General features: G+C 47.2%; 1 protein-coding gene across 4 annotated transcripts in view; it reads left to right on the forward strand.

The window, feature by feature from the left end:
* The window catches only part of NUMA1 (nuclear mitotic apparatus protein 1), a 1,289,555-nt gene that overhangs the window by 434,502 nt on the left and 830,441 nt on the right, over nt 1-24,612 (forward strand). For all 4 annotated transcript variants that reach the window (XM_069640302.1, XM_069640305.1, XM_069640304.1 and 1 more), the window contains exon 10: nt 11,056-11,170. In XM_069640302.1, coding sequence (XP_069496403.1) covers nt 11,056-11,170 — 115 coding nt within the window. The remainder of the gene's footprint in view (nt 1-11,055; nt 11,171-24,612) is intronic.

Here is a 24,612-nt window from a genome sequence, read left to right on the forward strand (position 1 = left end):
TTTCCCAGACCGTCCTGGCCGACCTCAGTGGACCTTTGAAAGGTTCCAGACCTGTATGGACAAACTAGATAGGTTCATGTCCATCCCAGAAGACAGGGCACCCAAGAGACCAAGGGAGGCACCCCTTGAGAGTCCAAGGGCTAAATACCAGAAGTTTTATAACTCAATACAGGAGGACATAAACTCTTACAATCCCACTGAGGAAGACACCTTCTTCCAAGAGGAAGAGTATGTTGAGGAGCAACAAGAAGAGGAAGGTTTTCACGAGGAAACTAACCTATGTAAGGAAGGATTCCAGGAAGACGCAGGCGAGGGCGACCAAAATCCCTGGCAGTCACCGGCTAGGTCGACTGACACAGGCATTAGCAGTATAGTCCTCAAGTCTACTGAAACTACACCAGTCAGGAACCCTTCGCCTGTCGATCAACCCACCTTCAATGCACTGCTGAAGAAGGTAGCAGCACATTTCGAAATCGAAACTGGGGACGTCACCCCAGACACCGATTTTGTGGAGAGGATTATCAAAGAAAACCCCCCCACTAGCCAGGTTATACCTATCCTCGCCTCAGTTAAGAGACGTATTACACCTTCTTTCCACGCCTGCATTGGTGAGAGGGGTCAATCCGAGGATTGAGAAACTGTTCTCTCCCTCTCAATCCGACCCATTATATATTAAGGGTCACTCAATCCCGGACTCCCTGGTCGTGACCAACACCAGGAAAAGGGCAGGAGTCCCACTATCTACTAGCGAGGCACCCCCAGATAAAGAGGGGAAGAAGCTGTATGCCATAGCCAAGAGAATCACCACCTCTGCAGCATTCTCTACCAGAATCGCCAATAATACCCTATTGGCAAGCTACGCCGATGCTCAATGGGCTAAGCTCGGACAGGACATCGAAGAAGCTCCCGAACCCCTAAGGACTTGTTTACTGGCTACAGTTAACGAGGGCTCTCTGGTCAATCAAAGCATCGTCAAGAATACCCTCGATGCAGCAGAGACGGCTGGCCGCACTTTGGTACAAGGAATTTTACTGAAGCGTCACGTCTGGCTTCGTAATTCCGGAGTTAAGGCGGAAACACAAGCGTCCCTTATTAATAAACCCATAGAGGAGTCCAACCTCTTTGGGAGAACAGTGGATGACGCGCTGGAGAACGCGAAGAAAGAATTTGCGGCTACTGTATAGAGTTCAACAGTTCCCCAACATACAGACCCCCGAGGGGACGCCGCATGACACCAGAACACCTCGCCATCCTTCTCCAAGAAGTGGACCAACTGCTGGAAAAAGGAGCCATAGAGGTTGTGCCTCTATCTCAGGTAATGGAAGGTATTTATTCAGTGTACTTCCTTGTACCCAAAAAGGATCTAACCATGCGCCCTGTATTAGATCTGCGCCCAGCGAACAAGTTTGTCAAACCCCAGAAGTTTTGTATGGTCACCTTACAGGAAGTGATCCCACTGCTATCACATGGAGATTACATGACAACTCTGGACATGAAAGATGCATACTTTCATATTTTAATGTTGCCAGCGCACAGAAAATACCTCAAGTTCATGATAGAGGACAAACACTACCAGTTCAGAGTGCTACCCTTCGGCATAGCATCTGCACCAAGGGTATTCACGAAAGTACTGGCAGTGGCAGCGGCCCACCTGCGCAGGTTATCCATCCCAGTATACCCTTACCTCGACGACTGGCTCATAACAGGGGATTCTTACGAGACATGCTTTTCAAACACCCAAAAGACTGTAGACCTTTTGTTCCAACTGGGCTTCTCCATCAACAAGAAGAAGTCCAGCTTAGACCCCAGCCAAATCAAACAATTCCTAGGGGCTCTAATTCGAACAAAGGACGGCCTCGTCTTCCCCTCCAACGAGAGGGTCCAAAACATGCTGTTTCAGATCCCCCAATATGTGGCAGGTCGAGAGGTGACGGTGCGCAAAGCGATGCGATTGCTAGGAATTATGGCGTTGTGTATTTATTTGGTACCTCACGCGCGCCTGCGCATGTGCCCAATGCAAGAATGGCTCAACAGCCAGTGGTGTCAGGCCAGCGGACAATGGGACGATCTAGTGGTGGTCTTGCAAGCCTTGGTTCTCTCGCTACGGTGGTGGACAAAGGAAAACCTGATAATAGGGAAACCCTTTGCCACACCCGCGGTGGAGGCCACTGTAACCACTGACATATCCCTCACAGGATGGGGGGCTCACCTATCCCATCAGACTGCTCACGGAGTGTGGACTCCGAACGTAGCATCCAAGCACATAAACCTACTGGAGCTACTGGCGGTGTTCAAAGCACTAAAAGCCTTCCAGGAACACCTACAAGGGAAGACAGTGATGGTCCTTACAGAGGGCACCACAGCCATGTACTACATCAAGCAGGGGGGCACCCACTCTCCAGGACTGTCCAAGCTGTCCCAGAATATATGGAAGTGGTCTCTCAGACACATGTTCCTACTGTCGCAACACGTACCAGGGGAACTCAATCTGCTAGCAGACGAACTCAGCAGAGACTTCCCCCTGCCCGAAGAGTATGAATGGCAATTGCACAAAGACATCGTCTTAGACGTCTTCACGCAATGGGAATTCCCGGAAATAGACCTGTTCGCAACTCTGGAGAACTCACAATGCCAAAGTTACGCCTCCAGGTACCCCCAAAACCAGTCCAAGGGGAACGGGCTGTCGATTCAATGGTCAGGGAAATTTGTTTACGCCTTTCCCCCGATTCCCCTTCTCAACAAAGTGGTGCACAAGATGCACCAGGAGCAGGTTACCATGATACTAGTGGCCCCAATGTGGGCTCGGCAGCCATGGTTCGCTCACCTGATGGAGATGTCCCCATCTCCCCCAGTGAAACTTCCCTGCCCGTACAACATGCTGTCACAGGACAAGGGCAGGACACTGCATCCATGCCCTCAGACCATGAACTTAGCAGCCTGGCTCCTGAGATCATAGAATTTGGACATCTACAACTCCTGCAGAGATGTATGGACATTCTCAGGGAAGCCAGAAAACCTAATACTCGCCACTGCTATTCTAGCAAGTGGAAAAGATTTGTCATCTGGTGTAGGGGTAAGAGCATCAACCCGGTTGACTGCTCTCCCACAAACATTGTTCTGTACTTGACCCATTTACTGGATTCAGGTCTAGTGTTCAATTCCATTAAAGTCCTCCTGGCGGCACTTTCTGCATACACCACTTCCCAACTTAAAGTGTCGTGGTGGAAGATACCAGTTATCAAGGCCTTCATGGAGGGGGTAAAGAGAATACACCCTCCGATAGCTAACCCAGCTCCCGGATGGGACTTAAATGTGGTACTTTCTAGACTCATGGGCCCTCCTTTTGAACCCATGCACAAGGCAACTCTTAAATACCTCACTCTTAAGACTGCTTTCCTAATAGCTATCACCTCCATTAGGAGAGTAAGTGAACTACAGGCTCTTTCTGTTCTAGACCCCTTCGTAACAGTTCACAAGGATAAGGTGGTTCTACGCACACACCCAAGGTTTGCACCAAAATTCATCTCGAAATTCCATGTAAACCAGTCAATAGAACTACCAACGTTCTTTCAAAACCCTTCCAGCTTGGGAGAAAAAAGTCTGCATACACCAGATGTACGCAGAGCTGTCATGTTCTACATGGAAAGAACCAGACCACTGAGAAAGACAAATCAGTTCTTTGTCTCGGTGGCAGCAGGAAGAGAAGGAGATGCAGTCTCAAAGTTCACTATATCTAGATGGATTGTTCAATGCATCACTCTGTTACACACTTGCTAAGAGAGAACTACCCTTCAAGCAAAGAGCACATTCCACTCGGCACTGGGGCTTCCATAGCGTTCATTGCAAATGTTCCCCTTGAGTCCATCTGCAAAGCGGCTACCTGGAGTTCTGTGCACACCTTTACAAAACACTACTGTCTAGATGCACACTCTAGATCTGACTCCCAGGTGGGACAGGCAGTATTAAGACATCTTTTCTCTACTGTTCCTTCTTATAACCCACCGCCAACTCCGGGTACTGCTCGCTAGTCTATGCACAGCATGTGATTCTAAGCAGATTAACAAACATCAGAAGACAATGCATTACTTACCGTAAAAGCATTTCTGATGGTTGTATCTGCTTAGATTCACATGCGCCCACCCTTCCTCCCCGCTCGGATGGAAGGAACATAGACATCTTTCTACATCTCTCTTTTCTGTACTCGCTCACGTATAGAAGGCTCCCTCAGGGCAGAAAAAATACTAACAGAGGGACCTGGACGCGTGAGGGATTGTGGGTACAACGCACGTCACTATAGGGATAGTGTTACAGACACGCCTTGTCGACGTCCCCTTTTCGACTACGAAAAACAAAATGCAATACTCTGCAGTGACCACTGGATGTCGGACCTATGCACAGCATGTGAATCTAAGCAGATACAACCATCAAATGCTTTTACGGTAAGTAATGCATTGTCTTACCTACTCGACCTACGAGAAATGCAATTGACCCATGGCAACGGATGAACAATGTAAAGGTGCTTTCTGTAAAATGGTGCATGTCGCCACAAACCCTCTTTGATAACATCCCCTGCAAATGATACTCGCCCTACATACAATCTACTAGACTGAGAGTGGGCATGTATACTTCGCGAGCTTTGGATGAGTGTCTGCAAAATGTAAATGGTTAGTTGCATGAATGGGGAACACTAATAGACATGATGAAAAAAGGCTCTGAAAACAGTTTGACCAGCTCTCTCCTGCAGGTGCTAATATATAATGCAATCATAATCATAGAGAAAAGTGAGCTCTGTAAGCCAACTACAGTGTATGGTATTGCAGTAAGAGGAAAAAAGTAAGACTAAGCAGAGTGGATGGCATAGCATACAGGGATCTGGGCAAACTAGGTGGAATATTGTAGTTTGTGTCCTATCATGCATATAAAGCAACGGGGTGAGATAGAATGGGTTGATCACCAGTTTCAGAGATGTATGAACCAATAGGTCACAGAACTAGGTTTACCATGAAAAGCATTTGGCTGTGTGATCATGTACATTTTAAAGGTGTTACCTTGTCAATAGGATGCATCGTCCCCAGCAAAATGAAATAGTTGACACTATTTTTACACTAACCTAACTTTTACTGTAAAACATGGAGACAATGTAGTGCTTGGTGCTTTACAGTAGCAATACTGGCATTAGGTAACCACTTACATTTTTAAGAATGGAATTGCATGACTGTCTATAAAAATAAATAGGCAAAGTTAACACATACTGATCAGAGAGGATACAGTTAGCTTGATAAAAGCATTGTCAATTTTCTTCTCGTTTGCAATTATTTGAAACAATTATTGCTAGCACTCTTGAGTGCTTTCATTTAACAGGGTAAATTAGCTAGGTTTGCTACACAAGTTTCAATTTGATTAGCAAACCTAGAGAATTGCATAGCAAATTTCTCTGCGACACTGCTTATTTTATGCCTTGCAAGGGTCGGGATACAAAAGCGATGGCTCTTCCCTGGCCACCTCAGAGGAAGATCCAAGGGGAGTAGATGGGAGGATTTCCCTAGGTTGCTCACACTCTTCAGAACATTCCCTCAGGTGAAGGCTCCTGTCCCTAGTCTAATCTATCAGACATATCTGTACCTAGCTGCCAACACATCTCTTTCCTAAAATTGAAGCCTGAATGCTGTGCGACGTTACTCATTGAGTGTGTTTTAAACTTGCTGAATTCCCAGTTATCCCCTGTGTGCTAGATCTTTTAACACTCCCTAACCAATTGGAAGGGTGTTCATGGGCACAGACAAACTGGAGAGACAATATGCAGGTGTTTACTACTTTGGAATTTGTGCTATGAAAGAGAGCTGCCCAATTACCTTTTGACTAGTTGGATACGTACTCCAGCATTGTTTGAGTAAATGACGCACAGTTCTTGTTAATGGGTGGTGCTGACATGTCTATTCATCCTATTTGGTTACCTGTGGGGTGAGGCTGAGAGAACCCAAGACGCACCTTCCATGGCTTTTGTTTACATTGTATTGTAAATGGAATTGGGTGAGGGGGGATGGAGCAGGAAGCTCGTGGGGCAGTATCCCTATGTACTCTTAAGTCCTGTCCCCTTTCCGCCATACTGCAGGGGCGTCCCTTCCTAGTTACGGGAGACAGAACCTTTTTCACCAGAAAAAAACCTTCTTCACCTTTAAATTTAGAGGTGCGTGGGTGTTCGGCCCTGGGAGCATGCGCTGCCCTGACACCGCCATATGGTGCAACACGCCAGTCCCCTTTTCTGCGTCGAAGGGAATGGGCCGACTTCACCAGCGCTCCTGGGATTGGCTTCGGCCATGTAATTCCACGCATGGATACTTCTCTTCTGTCTTTGTCTTTTTATCATTCAGCTACTCGGTCCTTAGGCATCACGCTCCTCCCTGGCACATGTCGACTCCTACAGGGTTCAGCAGGTGGCCATCCTGCGATGGGCTGTTTCCAACTTCAGATCCCCACGCCCTCTGCCTAAGTTGCCTTGGCCCAGACCACGGCTGGCAAGATTGTACTGCGTACAACACGCTTTCCTCGAGGTCTCTGAAGAACAGACTAGCCAGGTGGGGGGAGCTCTTCCAGAGATCGCTTCCAGAGGACCTGAAGGACTTTGGCAATCATCGATCCTGGTCCAAGATGGGGCCACTCGTTTCTAGCGCACCCCGAAAGGAAGACTCCTTTCCAAGGACTCGCCCGCGTGGGAGGAACCGCTCAGGTTCTCATACCAGCATGAGTACCGAGGCTAAGTCAGCTACCGGTCAGCAGGCCGAGGGGGTCAGTGGATCCTCCCGGTGACAGTGCTGAGGGACCGGAAGGTTCTTTTATTGGGTCTTCACCTGTGGGGGCACGCCCTAGTATCGGCAACATGTCCGAGGGGGTGCCTATACGCAGTACTACCAGCAGATCCGCCGCGGGTGAAACGCCTACCAGGTCCTGGACGAGGCTGGGCCCAGTGAACCAAGCAACACAACGCAGGCACATGGAAGGCAGCTCGACAAGATGGCCACTGTGCCAGACATTACGGACACCCGCCTAATATCGCACCAAGGAAGGGAGCAGGTGGAGGAATGAGTGTCAAGGTGGGACTGGTGTCAACCAAGTATGTGGCCTACAGCCTTTCCTTCATTTGCGCAGGGCAGGTTCCTGCTGTGTCCATATGGCCCGCTACCCTGTCAGTATCGCCTACCACCCCTGCGGCCTGTGAGGACAGATTTTTGAAAGTTTCCTTGGGCTCATGGAATCTCCTCGGAAGGGGGTCATCCTCAGGGACGCCATCAGGGATGTGCTCCCGCCAATGGCCGCAGGCCCTAGTACAGGCGCCCCTGGCCCCTGTGCAGCCTCTGCTGCCTGCTCTGGCCCACCAACCAATAGTGCAGGTGGTTCCGTACCAGCCTCTGCTGCAGCCTCTGGCTCCGGTCTCCACACCACAGCCCTCGGCACTCCTCCACCAGTGCCGGTACAACCATACCCCCCAGGTGGACACGGATGAGGAGAACCCCGACACACTGTCGTCGGCCATGGCCTTCCACGAACGTCTTGCAGGGCTGGCCGAGTACTTGGGCCTTCCTCAACCCGAGGTCGAGCATCAGAGGGAGTCCTCCTGCTATGTCCCACAGCGAGAACGGGGATTCTGATGCCGAAGGACCCCATCGCCTTGGCCAAAAAGGGCTTGCTCAAGCCCCACTCAGTCCAGATCGTCAATCGATGCCTGGATGCCAAGTACAGGCAGATGGCGGGGGATACACTCTTACTATCGGCCCACCCTCAGCCGCACTCCTTGGTGATCGCTGCAGCATCACTATACTCCAAGCCTCTCCGTAGCATCCACAGGGTACCGCCCCCATCCCAGCCTCTCCTCCCTCGTCCCCTCAACTCTCACAGATTGGGACAGCAACTCTTTTGGCTGAGATCTGGTCGCTCTTCGAGAGCCAGGCAGTGGAGGAAGTCCCAGCCTCCCAGCGAGGCTTGGGCTTCTAATCCAGGATTTTCGCCATTCAGAGGAACCAGGCGGGTTCTGAGAGCTGTGCTAGCCCTTTCCACCCTCAACCTCTCCCTACCTCTACAATAATTCAAGATGGTGATGCCAGCTTTAATATCTGAGACAGTGTGCAGGGGAGACTGGATGTGCTCCCTGGATCTGAAGGACGCATACTTGCACGTCCCATTTGGCAGCCTCATCATTCTTTTCTATGATTCAGGAACATGGGCTACCATTTCCAATACAATGTGATTCCCTTCCACCTCATCTCGGCCACCAGGGTTTTTACCTGGCTGATGAATGCAGTGGCAGCCCTCCTCAAGGCTCAGGGCCACCACATAAACCTGTACCTCGACGACTGGCTCGCCAGGGCTTGGTCTCTGGAAGCGGTGCACCTGCACTTCCCACGCTCTTACGAACACACTGCACGATCTGGGATTTTCGCTCCACCTCAAGAAGTCGCAGCTGCAGCCCACACAGTCTGACCTTCATGGGTCTTGCGAGAGAGTGCTCAGAGTTTTTCCTTCGGAAGACAAGATCATGGCCATCAAGTGGGCCACTGCGCACTTCCTCGGCAGAGGAGTGACATCGGCCTGGTGGTACCAACACCTACTTGGTCTCATGGCAGCAGTCCTACTGGACGTACCCCACAGTATGCTATGGATGAGGAGGATATAGCTGCACTGTGCAGCATCATGGAACCAGGAGCAGGCCTCTCAGGCGAGATGATCAACATTCCTCCTTCTCTTCACCCGGACCTCACATGGCCAACCCTTTCCGGCTACCTACCCCACAGGTCACCATCACTACGGACTCCTCTCAAGGAATGGGGCGCCACCTTGGACAACCACTGCTTCCATGTCACCTGGACCAGGCAGGAGCAGGAGAACCACATCAATTGGCTGGAACTGAAGACCAGCTGGCTAGCGCTCAGCCTCCCTTCCGGTTATCGTCCTCATTCAGACAGACAACTAGCATGTTCTATGTCAACAAGCAGGGAGGTTCCAGGTCCCCTCCACTGTGCAGGCTGTCTGTCACCATGTGGGAATGGGCCCTGGAGAACATCTACCTCACCGCCGTCCACCTTCCGGGGGAATCAAACTTGAGGCGGACATGCTCAGCAGACTGGAAGCTGACAATTACAAGTGGCAATTGAATGACCCTGTGCTGCAGGAGATCTTCAGCAGATGAGGATACCCCCAAGTGGTCCTCTTTGCCACCTGGGGAACAGGAAGTGCCAACATTTCACCTCCTGGCAGGGACAGGGCCCCAGCTCCCTGGGTGACGCATTTCAGATTCAGTGGAATGGCATGACAGCATACGCCTTCCCGCCCACACCATTGATACACAGGGTGATATACAAGATCAAGGAGTCTTGCCACCTCTGCGTCATTCCAGTAGCTCCATGGTGGCCAGCCAGGCCATGGTTCCCGGAGCTGCTTAGCCTCTCGGAGAGACCTCCCATTCACCTTCCGACAGGCCCAGCACATCTTCTGGTGCAGCAGGGGGGCAGGGTCATCCACCTGGCGCCACAGAAACTAGCCCTCACTGCGTGGTTCCTGAGCAGATCCCGCTAGGGCACCTCAGCCTTTCTCAGACTAATCTAGAGATCATACAGGGGGCTAGGAGCAAAGCTACCAGAGCCCAGTATAAGAGCAAGTGGACCAGGTTCTGCCGCTGGGCAGACTCTAAGGCTATCAACCCCCTTGCATGTTCATTGGATGACGTGCTCTCCTTCTCGGCACAGTTCGCCCACTCGGGTGTAAGGGTAGACACTTGCCGCACGTACTTGGTGGCCATTGGGGCCTACAGAAACTCGGAGGAAGAGGTATTCCCTTCTGTCAACCCGATTGTCAAGCATTTGTCGGGACTCGCCAGACTTTACCCACCCATCAAGAGGCCACACCCCGTGTGGTACCTGAACAGTCTTGGGTGCCCTGGCGCACAAACCAATTGAGCCAATGGCGTCTGTGGACATCAGGCTGGTCACCATTAAGACGGCCTTGCTAGTCGGCCTCACCTCGGCTCGCAGAGTCAGCGAAATTCAGGCTCTGGTCACCTCAGAACCCTATACTACGTTTCACAAGGATAAAGTAGTCCTGCAGACACCCAGCATTCCTACCCAGGGTGCCTTCCGCTTTCCATCTGAACGAGGGACTAGTGCTGCCTATGTTTTTTGCTGAGCCTAAGGACGAGGCAGTGTTTTCTGCAGTGCCTCGATGTTGGGCGTGCCCTGAAATTCTACTTGGATCGGACCAAGGGCTTCCGCAAGTCGGTCGCATTGTCACCTTCGGCGGATCAAGACTGGGGTATCGAGCCTCCAAGGCCTCAATAGCCCGTTGGATGGTCTCAGCCATCAAAGAAGCTTACGAGGGACAGTATAAGCCACTGCCTGCCAACATGCCCGCCCACATGGTCAGAGCCAAGGCGACTGACATTGCGTTCTAGCGGCATGTCCCTTGGCAAGTTATAAGCAGGGCGTCCATAAGGGCCACCCCTTCCGCTTTCTGCAAGCACTACTGTTTGGACGCCGGCTCTAGATCAGACGCAGCTTTCCGACAGGTGGTTCTTAGAAACCTATTTGCTTAAGGAGGGTCTCCTCTCCACCCTAGGGCTACACAAAGTTGTAATCGTCCATGCAGTATGGAGAAAAGGGGGCGGGATGTAAAAGTGATTGTTACTCGCCGTCCTTGGTCCCCTTTCCTTCATACGTCCCACCCCCCCCCAAAAAAACTGGTGTCATTAGGCAATGTTAATCCTATTGTCGACGTGTTTATGGGGACTGATGTGTGGCGCCGGAGTGCGGAGTCAGAGCAGCACATGCTCGCAGTGCCGGGCCCCTAAATTTAAAGGGAAAAGGTTTTTTTCTGGTGAAAAAGGTTGTCTCCCTTTGCTAGGAAGGGACGCGCATGCAGTACGGAGGAAGGGGGACTAAAGGGCTAAGAGTATGTTAGTCACTATGGTGAGTAATTTATAATTTATTGCCAAATATGAATTGAGTATTTTGCTGCTTGTATACCTGCCCGCTTGCTTACATTCATACTTTGTATTTTCTATCCTTCTAGAAGCACAAATCTTCATGATGCAGCAGCGGGTAGAACGCTTGAGTAACCTGTGCGAAAAACAAGCTGACCAGCAAGATCCAACCGAGCTTGTGGAGCTTCGAGAAAAAAATGAAAGGTGAAACTAGATGCATATCCATGTGGGTCATCTTGAAAATGACTGACTTCATCCTTTGTAGTCTTGGATACAATTTTTATTTTATTTTCTGGTTAAGCATGCCCCATTCTCAGTAATAATTTTTTTCTCCCTGGTTTCGTATTATAAGTGTCTGATTTTTGACAATGCACAAGGCCATGCAGTTGGTGAAAGGCTTAACGACTTCCTTTTTGTTCGCTATTTGTTTACCTGTCCAGAACTTTCACAACTCATGTACATAAATTGCAAATATTACCTGACTATAGTGGAGAGTTAACTTTGACTTTTGTGATTTGCAACCAATGCAGCGGATGTGTGGGTGTGTGGCCACAAAGAGAAGCAATGGATTGGGGGTTCAATAATGTACACATATGAAGGTGGGACTTGCTCAGAGGAAGCAAATTGCCTTCAGTTCGAACCTTCTCAACATTGCTTCTCTGTAATTACCTATGTGGCTAGTGTGCAGAAGTGTTTGTATACTGCAGATTCAGTTTGCTCTCATGAAGACCTACTGCATTTAGTGTTTAAGATGCAAATCATGCAAAATGGTCTTCCGTTATCTTAGCTAGTAGTATTTTCTTTAACTTGTCTTAATATTGCATATAAAGAGATGCAATTGATTTTACTTCAAGCTTGCGATTAAAGTAGATTATCGCCGCCAAACTAAGCCCGGGCACAAATGGCTACACTGCAGCCTTCTACAAAACGTTTGCAACAGTAATGGTCCCGCACCTCACATTTCTCTTCAACACTTTTAGGTCCATAGGCAAAATAACCCCATCCATGGAAGAGGCTAGACTTACCCTTATTCTCAAGCCTAAGAAAGACCCAGAGGAGAGAACATCTTATAGACCCATAGCATTGGTAAATGTTAAGATTTACATGATGATCATGGCAAATAGGTTAGAGAGTCTCCTTCCGAACCTGATCCACCCGGATCAGGCAGGTTTTTATAAGGGGCAGGCAGACCTGGGACAACATCAGGCAGGTGGCCCATTTGGTGGAAAAGGTACAAAGGACGTCACTCCCACTGTCCTAGCTCTCGACTCAGAAAAGGAGTTTTACTGCGTGGAGTGGTTCTTTCTGTTACGGGTAATGCAGGATGTGGGCCTGGGAGGGGAGTTTTTGACAGTGGTTAAGGCCAACTATCAAACACCCTCAACGAGAGTGTCAGTGAACGGTGCATTGTCAAGATCCTTTAGGCTAGGTAGCCGCGTTGGCAGACGACATGTTGCTGGCCCTGACAACACCAATAGATTCCATCCAGGCAAGCAGAACATTATTGGCGGAGTTCGGGGAGGTCTCAGGTTTGAAAATTTATGTTGGGAAATCCGAAATCCTAAACATAACTCTAAAAGCGGAGGACCGCAACACGTTAAGGGCAGCCATCCCATTCGTGTGGAGCCCACGGGGAATTGGGTATCTGGGAGTGAGAATTACTGCGAACTTAGCTGGTTGGTATGCAGCCAACTATCCCCATTAATGAAGAATATCAAGAGGGACTTCCACAGGTGGGGGACCCTCAGAGTCTCGTGCCTGCAACGACTGACCGCAGTTAAAATGGGCACACTTCCATGATTATTGTACCTATTCCAGGCAAACCCCCAGGTAGTACCATCATGCTTATTTAGGGAGCTAAAGACCCCGACTAGCAAGTTCTAATGGTAAGGAAAGAGAGCGAGGATCAGTAGGCACCTACTAATAGCACCCTGAGGGAGGCCTGGCACTACCAAAGTTTCAACAGTATTACGAGGCTACGCAGTTAAGGGTGATCGGAGAATGGCTTCAGGAAGGGGAAAGCATGCAAAATAAACAATGGGTTAAAATAGATAGAGCCGTGGCGCATCGTGAGCTGGCGAAGGTCCTGTAGCTACCGAAACATCACAGGCCAAGCCATCTATATGAGAGTACGATAACCAAACTGGTAGCTGACATCTGGGACAAGTTGGTGGGCACCAAGGGGATAACGACCTTCCAGTCTCCTTTCACACCGATATTCAGTAATGGGGATTTCACACCTGGGCTGGAAAAAGGGGCAGTTAAACAATGGCTAGAGGGAGGGTGCAGGAAATTGGCGATATGTTTTGAGGTGAGGGAAAACTCTAGTTTGAGGACTGCAAGAGGGAATTTGCGGTGAGGGAAGGGGAATGGCTGATCTGCACAAATAAGGCACTGGGTGATGAACCCCAGAGTCAAGGGGGCAGCGATCAGGGATACAACACAATTTGAAAAATTCCTTCTATCCAACGATGGGTCTAAGGGGCTAATATCCAACTTATACAAGATACTGGACAACGCTAGAGCTTGGCAACAATGGCTGTATATGCAGAGTTGGGAGCGGGCTCTGGGGAGGGAAATGGGTAGGAAGGTTGGGGAGAGACTATGGAGGAAGATCCCCAAACTCCCCAGAGCCTCTCAGCTGCAAGAAACATGGTATAAGATTCTTTTTGGCTGGCATTAAACACCAGCCCGCCTTCACAAGATTTACCTGGGACCCTCTGGGGATTGCTGGAGGGGTTGCGGGATGGAGGGCACAGCAGACCATATCTGGTGGTAATGCCCGAAATCGAGCCATTCTGGTGCGAGGCGCAGAGGGCCCACGACCAGGCTTACAGGCCAGGGGGGGGTACGCTCTGCCAGAACAGATTCTGTTGGGACTTGGAGGGGGCACATCAGGGGGAGTGACTCGCACTCTGGGGGGGGGGGGGACAAAGGTAGATCTAACACTTGCGGCTAGGACGATAATAGCGCAGAGGTGGAAATGCCCACAGGTGCCCATGATGCAGGACTGGCTGCGGAAGATATGGGAAATTATAGCCCTCGAATGGGCAACATACGCCACTAATGACAATGTGCACAACTTTGCAAAGGACTGGGGAGAAACTTTGGCTTTTCTAAAGGATGACTTTCGGGCGGTGTGGTGCCCCCAACGCCTAAAGCTGTTGGATCTCCAATGAACCCTGATGACTGGTCCATGACAGAAATGGACCGAGGACAACGCTGGAGTCGCCTCCGGGGGGGCAGGAGGCGGGGTGGAGAGTGAGATTGTTGTTGGATGGTTTAATATGTTGTAAATTCAATAGATATTTTCAACAAAAAAAAGTAGATTCTCAGGTTGCTGATCTGCAATACTCTTGTGGTTGATATGTCACGAATTCCATAGATTCCTTATCTTCTGAAATGGCTCCAGACACGGACTGGGCTCCCAAGCCTCTTAGCAGCTTCATGGGTATGCGGCATGGCTCACCCCCTATTGGTCCATAGTGTTATTGCCATCATTGATGCTGAAAGTGATGTCAAAGGCACATAAGAGCTGCACAAGCCACGTTACCTCTATCACTTTCACTCGCTCTTTCTGCGAGAGTCTGTGGAATGCTGCAACCTCATTAAGAGTAATTTAAAGGAGAGACTTGCATAACTGAGGAATTTTTAGGAGGAATATCCTATTGCTCAATCAATATTACCAGAGGTGAGAATTGTTGTTGGATACCTTCTGCCCACAGATTCTCCATCTTCTTGAATACTCCCTAGAATGGGAGGAGCCAGAACCTACAAGAGGAACCATTGAAAGGCAGTGAATTCCCAAATCGATCGAAGGTCAGGAAATTGTGACAAATCTGGACAGTTCATCCCTTCTCCCCAGAGGGAATACACCCCCTTTGAGCCTTGGTAGGTGAGTGTGGTTACGCAAGACCCTCCTAGGCGGCTGGGCAATTGGGAGTGACTCCCTTGTTTGGGGACAAGGACTCCCATTCCGCCCCTGTCCAAACCACCCTTTCGCCATTTATGGATATCAGAAAAACTGATCCGTTCCCTGTTACAACTATAATTCTCAAGGACCTTTCTTTGACTCTATTGGCTTCATGTAATGGTGAAGCTCGTCTGAGTACCATGATCAACAAAGACTGGCATCCTTTCAGTTACTCTAATGATGTATATAAGAAGAAAACATACCGTGAATGGCGGGGGAACTCCATGGTGGAAGGAGAGCAAAGGCTATGCCGAGATGAGCACCTGAAGCACCGACATTCTGAGGTGCAGAACCAGCGGCGACGTGTCGAGCAAGAAACCCTCTAGCTTGAGGCTGGAAGGCAGGTACCGTGACCGAGCAAGAGGCTCCGGTCAAGGGGAAGGAGAGGACCGAGAGAGCAGTCTTCTTGAGTGATGTGACCACTGAAGAGCAGTGGTGGGCCTGGAGCCAAGCACCGAAGGCAGAGACCCGAGAAAATAGGAGCTAGAGATCCTGAGCTACTGCCGACAAATGCCTTTCCTGCCATGAGAGGAACAGACTGGGAAAGAGATGCTACGACTGAGTGGAGGCGAGCGAAATGCATGACTGTGGGTTTCTAAGAGCACTGAAACAGACGCAAATATGTAACACTAAGAGAATGTCACAGGCACACAGACCCACTTCTCCAGAGAGAAAAGGATGCAAAGAATGTTTATGCAAGGCTGGAATAGCCGACAAAAGAGTGAAAAGTTGAGAGAAGGAGAGGCACATAGCCCTACTTTGAGAGTGGAAAAGATATAGACTCTGTATATCAAAGCTGAACTAACCATTAAGAGTATCAAGGAAGTGCAAAGATGGTCCCTATGAAGAAACAGATTGAATTTGAATACTGTGTAAACATGGGCAGCAAAGTGTGTAAAATCATAGGAAACCTTTAGATACATTTGGTTACAAGAAATAATGCATTTTCTACAGTTACTGGACTTTGGCAGGCCCCAATACTGTGAAAGTGGGAAATAAATAAGTATATTTTCTTAAGTCGTCCTGGAGGGATTGGCACATTGAAAAACTGTTTCTAGTTAGTGAGAAACCCATACTGACAATTTGTTTCCCCCCAAAGGATTTAATACTAAACTTGTGAAGATAAGCTACAAGAAACTTAGACTGAGAACTAGTATTCTACAAGTTGGCCAGGCAGAAGTCCATATCAAGGCTATCACACAGGCCTCTTTTCTTTTTGGTTAGTCTTTTTTTCCAAAGTGGGTAGGGCCATTTAGGTTTTGGACAAAAGACGTTATTTGGACTTGACGTATGCCATTGGCTTTACTTTTGTTAGCTAGGGAACTTCCCTCAATGTGATAAGGCAAGTTAGTTTTCTTTTTATTTGAAATTAAACCCTTTTGAATATGCCATTAAGTTGTCCGACTCCTTCTGGTTCACTTGAAAATCCAGGCATTAGTGCCTGACAAATGTATGAAATGGAGGCTCAGTTTAATGCTTTGCAAATGTCCAATTAGTCTCACCCCTCTGCAGAGCCAGAGTTGCCTCCTGACGTCTGGTAGAAGTTGCACTGTGGCCTAATGGCATAACTCTATTCAACATGCGGTTCATTTTGATTCAGAGCGCTGTTTGGAAAGATTTTCTTTTTGAAGCTTTCCCTCCATTGAACCACACCAACTTTTTGGTTTAATTTCTGTCCTGACTTTGAAGGTAAGTAAAGCCTTTCTGCTTTACCTCCCTTGCTTAGCTCATTTGTCTTGGGGGCACTGGTCAATTCCTGAGGCTAGTGGTGTAGTGAGATTTTGCCTTTGCAGGATTTCTTTTTTGTATTGCGGGGTTATTTTGCATCCCTTTTCCTTTTGTAATCGTTCAGTTGATTGTATCATGCGTCCAAGTCTGGCTGGTGGCAGCAGATATTTTTCTATGTTTTCTTTTTTTTCCACATGCACTTTTAATGTATACCATTTTAAGTATGATCTACTCAAAATGGTTGTGCCATGTGCTTTTCAACTTGTCCTTTGTCCATCTTGCCCCTTGCCCTTCTTCCAGTTCAGGAAGTACCATAGAAGGTAAGCCCTTTGCTGGACAGAAACTCTAGTTTCCCCATGCAAAGCGGCAGTGTGAGCATCTGGCCGATGTGGCAGCTAGGACATATCTAGTCCACCCTCCAGCAGAGGGAATAGGTCTGTTTATGGGCAGATGTGAGGAAAGAGGCTGTCCATGATTAGACACCCCTTTCCTGAATGGTGCAGGTCATAACCATTGATGGGCTGGGGGCAACCTTGCCTTGAATTTGGTTTAAAAGGAGTACTGCAGCGGTTCATGAGAGCTTGTAGAAAATAACCCTATAAAGTGTTGCAGTGCTTTAAACACACACTGGGCTATCTTTAGAATACCTTCTTTCAAATCTGGCTCCATTAATATCCGCTCCTGTTTTATAATGGATAATACTCTGTTTAAATGTTGCCCCTCTTCTAATAAGACACGTGCAGATTGTGTAATAACTGTCCTCCATGGGTCCATCAAGAGAAGTGGTGCATGTGTAAGATCTTTAAACATAAACTAAGGGAAATGTTGGGCGGCCTATGCAATATGAGTCTTCTAGTGCAGCTGAACATCTAAAATCCAAACAGAGTATTTGTTTTGAGAGCGCGAGGAAAGTGCCCACTCGTAAGGAACATCACTTTCCCATCAGCATGTCCCCAGCTCCATAGGGAAGGTGTCCAGCCTAGCTGGAGAGAACACACCTGGCGACAAAAAGCCTTCCCATAAAACCCAAACATCAGACACGCAAGGGCTGCTCGAAATCAGTGGCCAAAACCATAACTCGATCAAAACAGACAGATGCACAAAAATACCAGCCCTATTGGCATTTATACTGAAACAAACGTGCGGGCTGGAGCGGAGAACACTTCAGCCACGTTACTAAGTGGTCAAAGGCCTCGAAGCCCATTTCCTTGATGCTGGGTAAACTTGTTCACCAAAAAACACAAACTGCAGCCTTCTTGTACAACAGAGGGTTAAGGTTCTCTATTACAAACCATGAAATGTATTGTCAAGTGCACAAAACAGTATAAAATCCAGAGAGACTATTGTTTTGTTTAGGACTTGCAAGTCTTTACAAAATTATTAAGATACAGTTGGTACTTCAAAATCTTTCACCAATACATATCAATCAAACGAAAGGAACATAATAATTCATTTCGCTTAATAATTGATGTTACTACACTTGCCAGAATTTATTTTTGCATTCTCCTCCCTTACTAATATTAAAACGATGTAGTTTTCTAAGTGAGGACTTCACAGATTTTTTAACACAAGTACCACCGCTGCTGTTATTGTGGCATTGCAGCCCGAGACTATCCTGTCCCAGAAGAATTCTGAGATATTTTCTTTGTGCTGCACAAAACACCTAAAGTGTGCTAGGTGTGGGCTCCATGTCCCTTCAGTCCATGAGCAGGTGTCCTGAGCATTTGCTTTGCTGGATTAATACAAATTTTACATAGAGCAAAACTATCTCCCTGCTTACGCCTTTCCAGTACTTCTCCACAGTGTACCAGGTTTAATCTGATACTTAAATAGTTGTTGCGTAGCGAGCTGTCTGGGGATTTTGTGAGATAATTCGAAAGGCATCCTAGTTTTTTCTCACCCCATAAGAAGGGGTTTGCAGGTGAGCTCATTCTCACTTTTTCTATGGTTTTTACCCAATCCATAAGATCTAATTTTTGTTCGATTTTTGATGGATTGGATACAAGTGTGTCTAAGTCAAAGTGAACACTAGAGAGGAGCTCTCTCGCCTTGTTCTCCAACAGCATCAGAATGGCAGATTTGGACTTCAACATGTGACATCTGATGTCGCTATAGAGAGGCCTCTTTTCCAGCAATAATCTCCCGATATAGGGAGATTAGTTTCCAGCTTGCCATGCATCCCAGAGATTTTAAGCCAAGCTCGTATCTAAGGCTCCAACTAGGCATGCAGGCAGGGAGACCTAATACTCTCCTCATTTGCCAACCTTCAAATAGATCACAGTTGGTGGTCCAAAGTCGAGGCCTAGGACCACCAACTGGTAAACTAAAATATACTATTGCTAGTCAGAAAGAGGATCTGTCCCTTCAAACCGAGATCCAAATTTAACTGAGACAAGAAGACCGGAAGTGGAGGAGATGCTGACGTGAGTCAAGGCAGAGGGAGGCATGCAGGAGAGGCCCCCCACAGACTCGTAAATCTTGAGAGGGGCGGAATCCCAAAGAGCCACAGAGCTTGCAAGCTTCAAAACTACTTTTGGATTGAGAGAACAAAGGACCGGACGCGTCATGTCCACCGAGATCGAGGGTTCGACAGTGGTGGCTTGACAACGACTAATTTGTGGTGTGCAGGGTGCACCAAAACACCTAAGCCACTACAAAAGCAGCAAACTGTCCGGATACCAACAGCTTGCACGGAGAGGGAACTCTGAGAGCGGGACACCAGTGGAGAAATGAAGAAAGGAGGCAACCGAGCAGACCCAAAAGAGGCCTGGGAGATGTTGCCCACTGTATCCAAGGTAACAGGGAGATCTGGAGACGTGCAAGGCCAAAGGGGGATCATTATGGAACAGCCGAAACACTTTTCAATAGTATTAAAAAGAGTAACATTGAAACCGAAGAAGTGAAATTCTAATCAGAAACTGAGAATAATGATAAATGTAAAAAGTCAGAAAGACTGACATACCTGTACCCTGGGAAAAGGGGAGAATATTATATTTGCTGAAGCTAGACTGTAAACCAGAAGGAGAATCCTACGAAGGAAGCGAAGGAAAGGAAGATAGTCGAGATAAGACCAACAAAACACCCCAAGAGAAGGGGAACCTTAATTATCAGGAAAGCATATCACAGCGAAGTAAACCTATGCTACCAAGTACAGAAGGTACTGCATTGTAAAGGAAAAGATAAGAGACGCAAGCGACTCATGTAAAGCATTCCATAAAGAGGAGATAAACCCCACAGAGCTTGTGAAAGAATTACAAGAACTGATGACAAGACCACTTGAAATGAACCCACTAGTAAGAAGCTTGAAGCCAAGGAGAATACCTTGAGAGAAAAGACCATGTGGAGAAGGGAGACCTTCTCCTGACCTTATTTTTACAAGAATTGTGGTAGGGTCAGTTAGGATTAGATTTTTGAACAGCAGACTTTTTTGGTGTTTTGACTTCCCGTCGACCGACTAGCACCTTAGGTATTTACATAGGCAAGGAATACTCACATAGCAATCAGGAAAGTTCTGCCTTTTTCTTATTTAATAAACATCCAATTAGAATGTCAATACCGTGTCCGCTTCCTTCTGATCCTCCCCAGGACCTTTGAAGTGAACCAAGAATTAAAACCAGATGTCGATCTTGTTCCATGTGACAAATCCAGGAAATTAGTCCCCTCTTCTCCCCATGGGAGAGCCACCCCCTTCACCTAGCACCACCAATGACTGTACGTCCCTTAACAGGGATGTGTTCTCCTCCCTTGTCCCAGATTGCCAATATTTTTAATAGCTAAATGGAAATTGCATCAGACAAATAAAGAGACTGCATTACTTGAAATCAAATCTAAATTGATGGTCCGTATGGACAACAGGGAAGCTTCCTTGCTTATGTTGCTCGACCTTTCAGCAGCTTTTAACCTGGTGGACCATGATATTATGGCCACCAGGTTGTGTGAAGTGGCTAATTTCTCTCCTTTGGCCTGTAAATGGGTATTGTCCTTCCTTAAGAATAGAGACAGTCTTTTGCGGCAATGCGGAATCAGAACCCATTGTAACAACTTGTGGCGTTCCACAGGGTGCTTGTACATCTCCCTGCTTTTATAATATATTTACAGCCCCCTTGTTTGCAATGCTCGATTTTGAGAATATAATTTTTACTAACTATGCGGATGACACGCAATGTGCCATCCCGCTTATTGGCTGTCACAGAGAAGATAAAGTAGCCATTAACAGTCTTCTCTCTCATTGAGGCGTGGATGGTCCATACCAAACTAGCATTGAATAAATCAAAAAAACAGAACTACTTGTTATAGGCTCAACACATACCATTACCAGAATGGGGCCAAAGTATGAGAACTTTCAATTGGGAGGAGAATCTATTAAACCCCTAAAAAAGGTGAAAACCCTTGGGGTAACTTTCGATCAACACATGACTATGAAACAGCATGTCAGCAGTCTTGTATCCTCATGTGCCTACTACATCAAATTGTTAGCACATCTAAGGCCATTGATCTCAGAGGAGAACGCCGAGACTATTGCGAGAGCAATAGTAGGCTCTAAAATAGACTACTGCTCTAGCCTACTCATGGGTATCAGTAAATCAGATTGCAATCGGTTGCAGGTATGCCAAAATGGGGCCATCAGAGCTGTCATGAATCTTAAATTTAGAGATCATGTTACACCGGCAAGAAGTGAGCTACACTGGCTGCCAGTGACCTCTACATTCTTATTCCGAACTTTGACGATTATGCATAAGTGCAGATCAGGAAACATGCCTGGATACTTACAACAGCTGCTATCCACTAAAAACAATGTGCGAATACCAAGGTTGAATAATCAGCATTCTTTGATTGAACCAATGTGCCATACTGTCAGAGCTGCAAATTCAGCCTTTTTCTTCAACTGACCTAGAGCTTGGAATGCTCTGCCCGTAAACATGAGATCCATTGACTCCCTTGAATTGTTTAAGAAGAGCCTAAAGACATACACGTTCAATTAATTGATTATGAGGCAGCTATAAACTTTCTTCGTCATGACTCTGCATCCCGAACTTGTATATTTGTTACTCGTTGTCTGTATCTTGTAGTGCCCTCGGCTTCATGGCTGCGCTATATAAATGTATTAAAGTAAAGGTCATGGAGTGGGAGCTGGTGTGGTTTCTGATCCGTTGATTTCTCCTAGTGTTAAATGGAGAGCCAATGGCATGATCTGTCTCTTCCCAGGGGGATACATAAAGGACTTGTGAGAACTCCCAAAGAGAGAGCAAGGGTGAGGAGCGAGTAGGAGGGAGGCACATCCTCCTGTGGAGCCATTACAGAGGAGGGCCTGGCCTCCTTTAAGGAAGCGCAATAAGCAGTCACACGAAGACGGCGTGGAGCGCTGAGGAGTGATACAGCTAGAGGAGCGATACAGCTAGAGGAGCGCGGCGTCCTGTGGTCAGGCTTGTAGCTGAAGTAGCTGGGCCCCGCTGACTAGATACTAGACACAACCATATGCACTCTGGTCAACCGGCACTGGTGGGACTCGCAATGTACTGACGAAGCACTGGAGACCATGCAACAAAACAAGAGGGTTGGCCCCTACTCTGTTGGGGACTGTCGGCAATGCCGAAGAGAGCAGACAAACCAAAATGTGACTGCAAGACTACAGGTATGCAGTGCTTTCAGGGAATTGGGAGGAGGGCGGGCAGGCCCACACATCTCACACTGGAATGATCCCAGAAATGCCCCATGCTGGGGTGGAAGGCATCAGTGCTCCAACCCATTTTGTGAAGGCTAACACACATAAAGTGATTGAAGCAACACATAGACTGAACTGGGGTGCTGCCCCCCCTCCGCCCCCAAGCTGGGGTGATAATCTGAGCAGCCCACGAGGGGCTGAAGAAACAAAGAACCTGAACTGGGGCAAGGCAAGTCCCCATATACCCCAAGCAGAGATGAGAATCCAAACAGCCCAAGAGGGGGGGCTTCAGCAACCGAGAATCTGAACCAGGATAAGGCACCAGATAACCCACGCTGGGGTACAGAGATGAGAGAGACAGAGATCAAAAGGCCCAAGCAGGGCTGAGAGTATGAATTCCCCACAAGGTGGGGGCTAGACCAGAGAGCCCATGACGGAGTGAGAATCCAGAGGGGGCACCCAGAGACCTACCCCAAGTGTGGCTCTAAATTCCAAAACCCCAGGGAGGGATAGGAGCCAAAAGGGTTCTGCACCAGGCCATGCTACTCAGGGAAATTGTGTGTACTGTTTTTCATAGAACAGTGATATTGAGTAGCAAGCCAGTGGGCCTAGAGACTGTGACTATTTATTTAATGAATGGGCAGGAAGCCCAAAAGAAATGTTTCAACTCTGTGTTAATATCCAAGACTACTTCTGGCTGGCAAAAGTTGTTAACATTTGAAATATATATTGCCGAAAATGACCTCAAGGTTAATACTGCTAAAACACAAATGGTCCTGTATAATCCTTATCGTGGATGTCCTACTATGAAGCACTGGACCATTGATAATGCAAAACCTTCAATAGTTCCAGCATATACCTTTTTGGGTGTTCTCTTTGAAGCCATACCGCATCCATGCAGCACCTTAACCAGAACGATTGCAAACTCATGTCAGCAACTGCTCAGGCGTGTATTCTTCTTGCAAAGTATGGCACATTTTCAGTCAATCCTGTAGTGGTCTTTTGGAAAATGAAGGTCGTTCCCATAATCCTATGTGGGTTGGAGACAGGCTGTCCCCTATTGGTTTCAATCTTTGAGAAAAGGGAAGTCAAATTTTGGCATAGAGTATTGCACCTACCGCAATGCATTCCTATTGCATGGATCTGCTACGAATTAGGTATCGCCTCTTTAGCTGCAATCTATCATTGGCGGCTATGTACATTTTTGAGAAAGTGTCTCATCCCCACCGACACAGAATCCCTGTTAAAAGAACTTTCGAAGTATGTTTAATACTGAAAATCTATTCGTACGGAAATGGCTCTCCTGTACGTATGGGATTTTGGAACATGCAGACATCGCAATTGACCTCTTAATATCAAATCCAGACAAAGCTAAATGCAAACTTTATCAAATGGATTGGATTGATGATCAACAAAAATGTTTAACATATAGAAATGCTACTAATCTCCGTTTTCCGTCGAGAGGCATTATGGAAAAATATTTGGTCAAAGCACCATCTATTTATTATAGGCATTAAATTTTGAGTTTTCGATGCCATATATGACAGACCAGAGATTTGTTGCACTTATGCACAATGCTGCCCATTAAACAAAAAATGTGTGTTTTTGTAACATTCCTGGCATTTCAGAATCTCTTGAGCACCTTCTTACACAATGTCCTCAGCTGCATACTAAAAGACAAATCCATTTTAACAAGTTTTGCTCTTCCTTTGCTACCATGGAATCTAGCCAATGTTGGCCATATATTTTTGGTTCTTCAAACTTGCCTCTTCAAATAGCAATTGTACATTTTTTGTCCTCCTTAAAACTAGATATTATTTGATATTTTGTTTTATGAATAAGTTATTTTATTGATACATTCTGTCCTTTTCTCGTTTTGATTCTGTGCTCTGTTTTAACACACTATTTTGTTAATGATAGTGTTATTATATAGCGCCTTAATCAAAGCGCTTTACAGAGAACATATTTACGTACAGTATCACCCGACCGAAATTGGTACTCATTTATCGACCTAGGAAGGATGAAAGGCTGAGTTGGCCTTGCCAGGATTCGAACCTGCGACCTGGAGATCAGGCTCAGATCGCAGCAGCGAGCGCTCAAACTGCTGAGCTATCTTAATACTTGTTAAATCATTTCATGTGATATTATGTTTATAATTTTGTTTAAATTGTTCTATCATCGAAATAGTACAAATTAGATTTTAATATTTGTATATATTTGCTTGAAATTGTTATATGTATATTGAAAAGTTCATTCAATTCAACTAAATCAATTAAAAAAAAA

The sequence above is a fragment of the Ambystoma mexicanum genome, chromosome 7q, assembly GCF_040938575.1.
Source record: "Ambystoma mexicanum isolate Mex_15411 chromosome 7q, UKY_AmexF1_1, whole genome shotgun sequence".
Classification (NCBI taxonomy): domain Eukaryota; kingdom Metazoa; phylum Chordata; class Amphibia; order Caudata; family Ambystomatidae; genus Ambystoma; species Ambystoma mexicanum.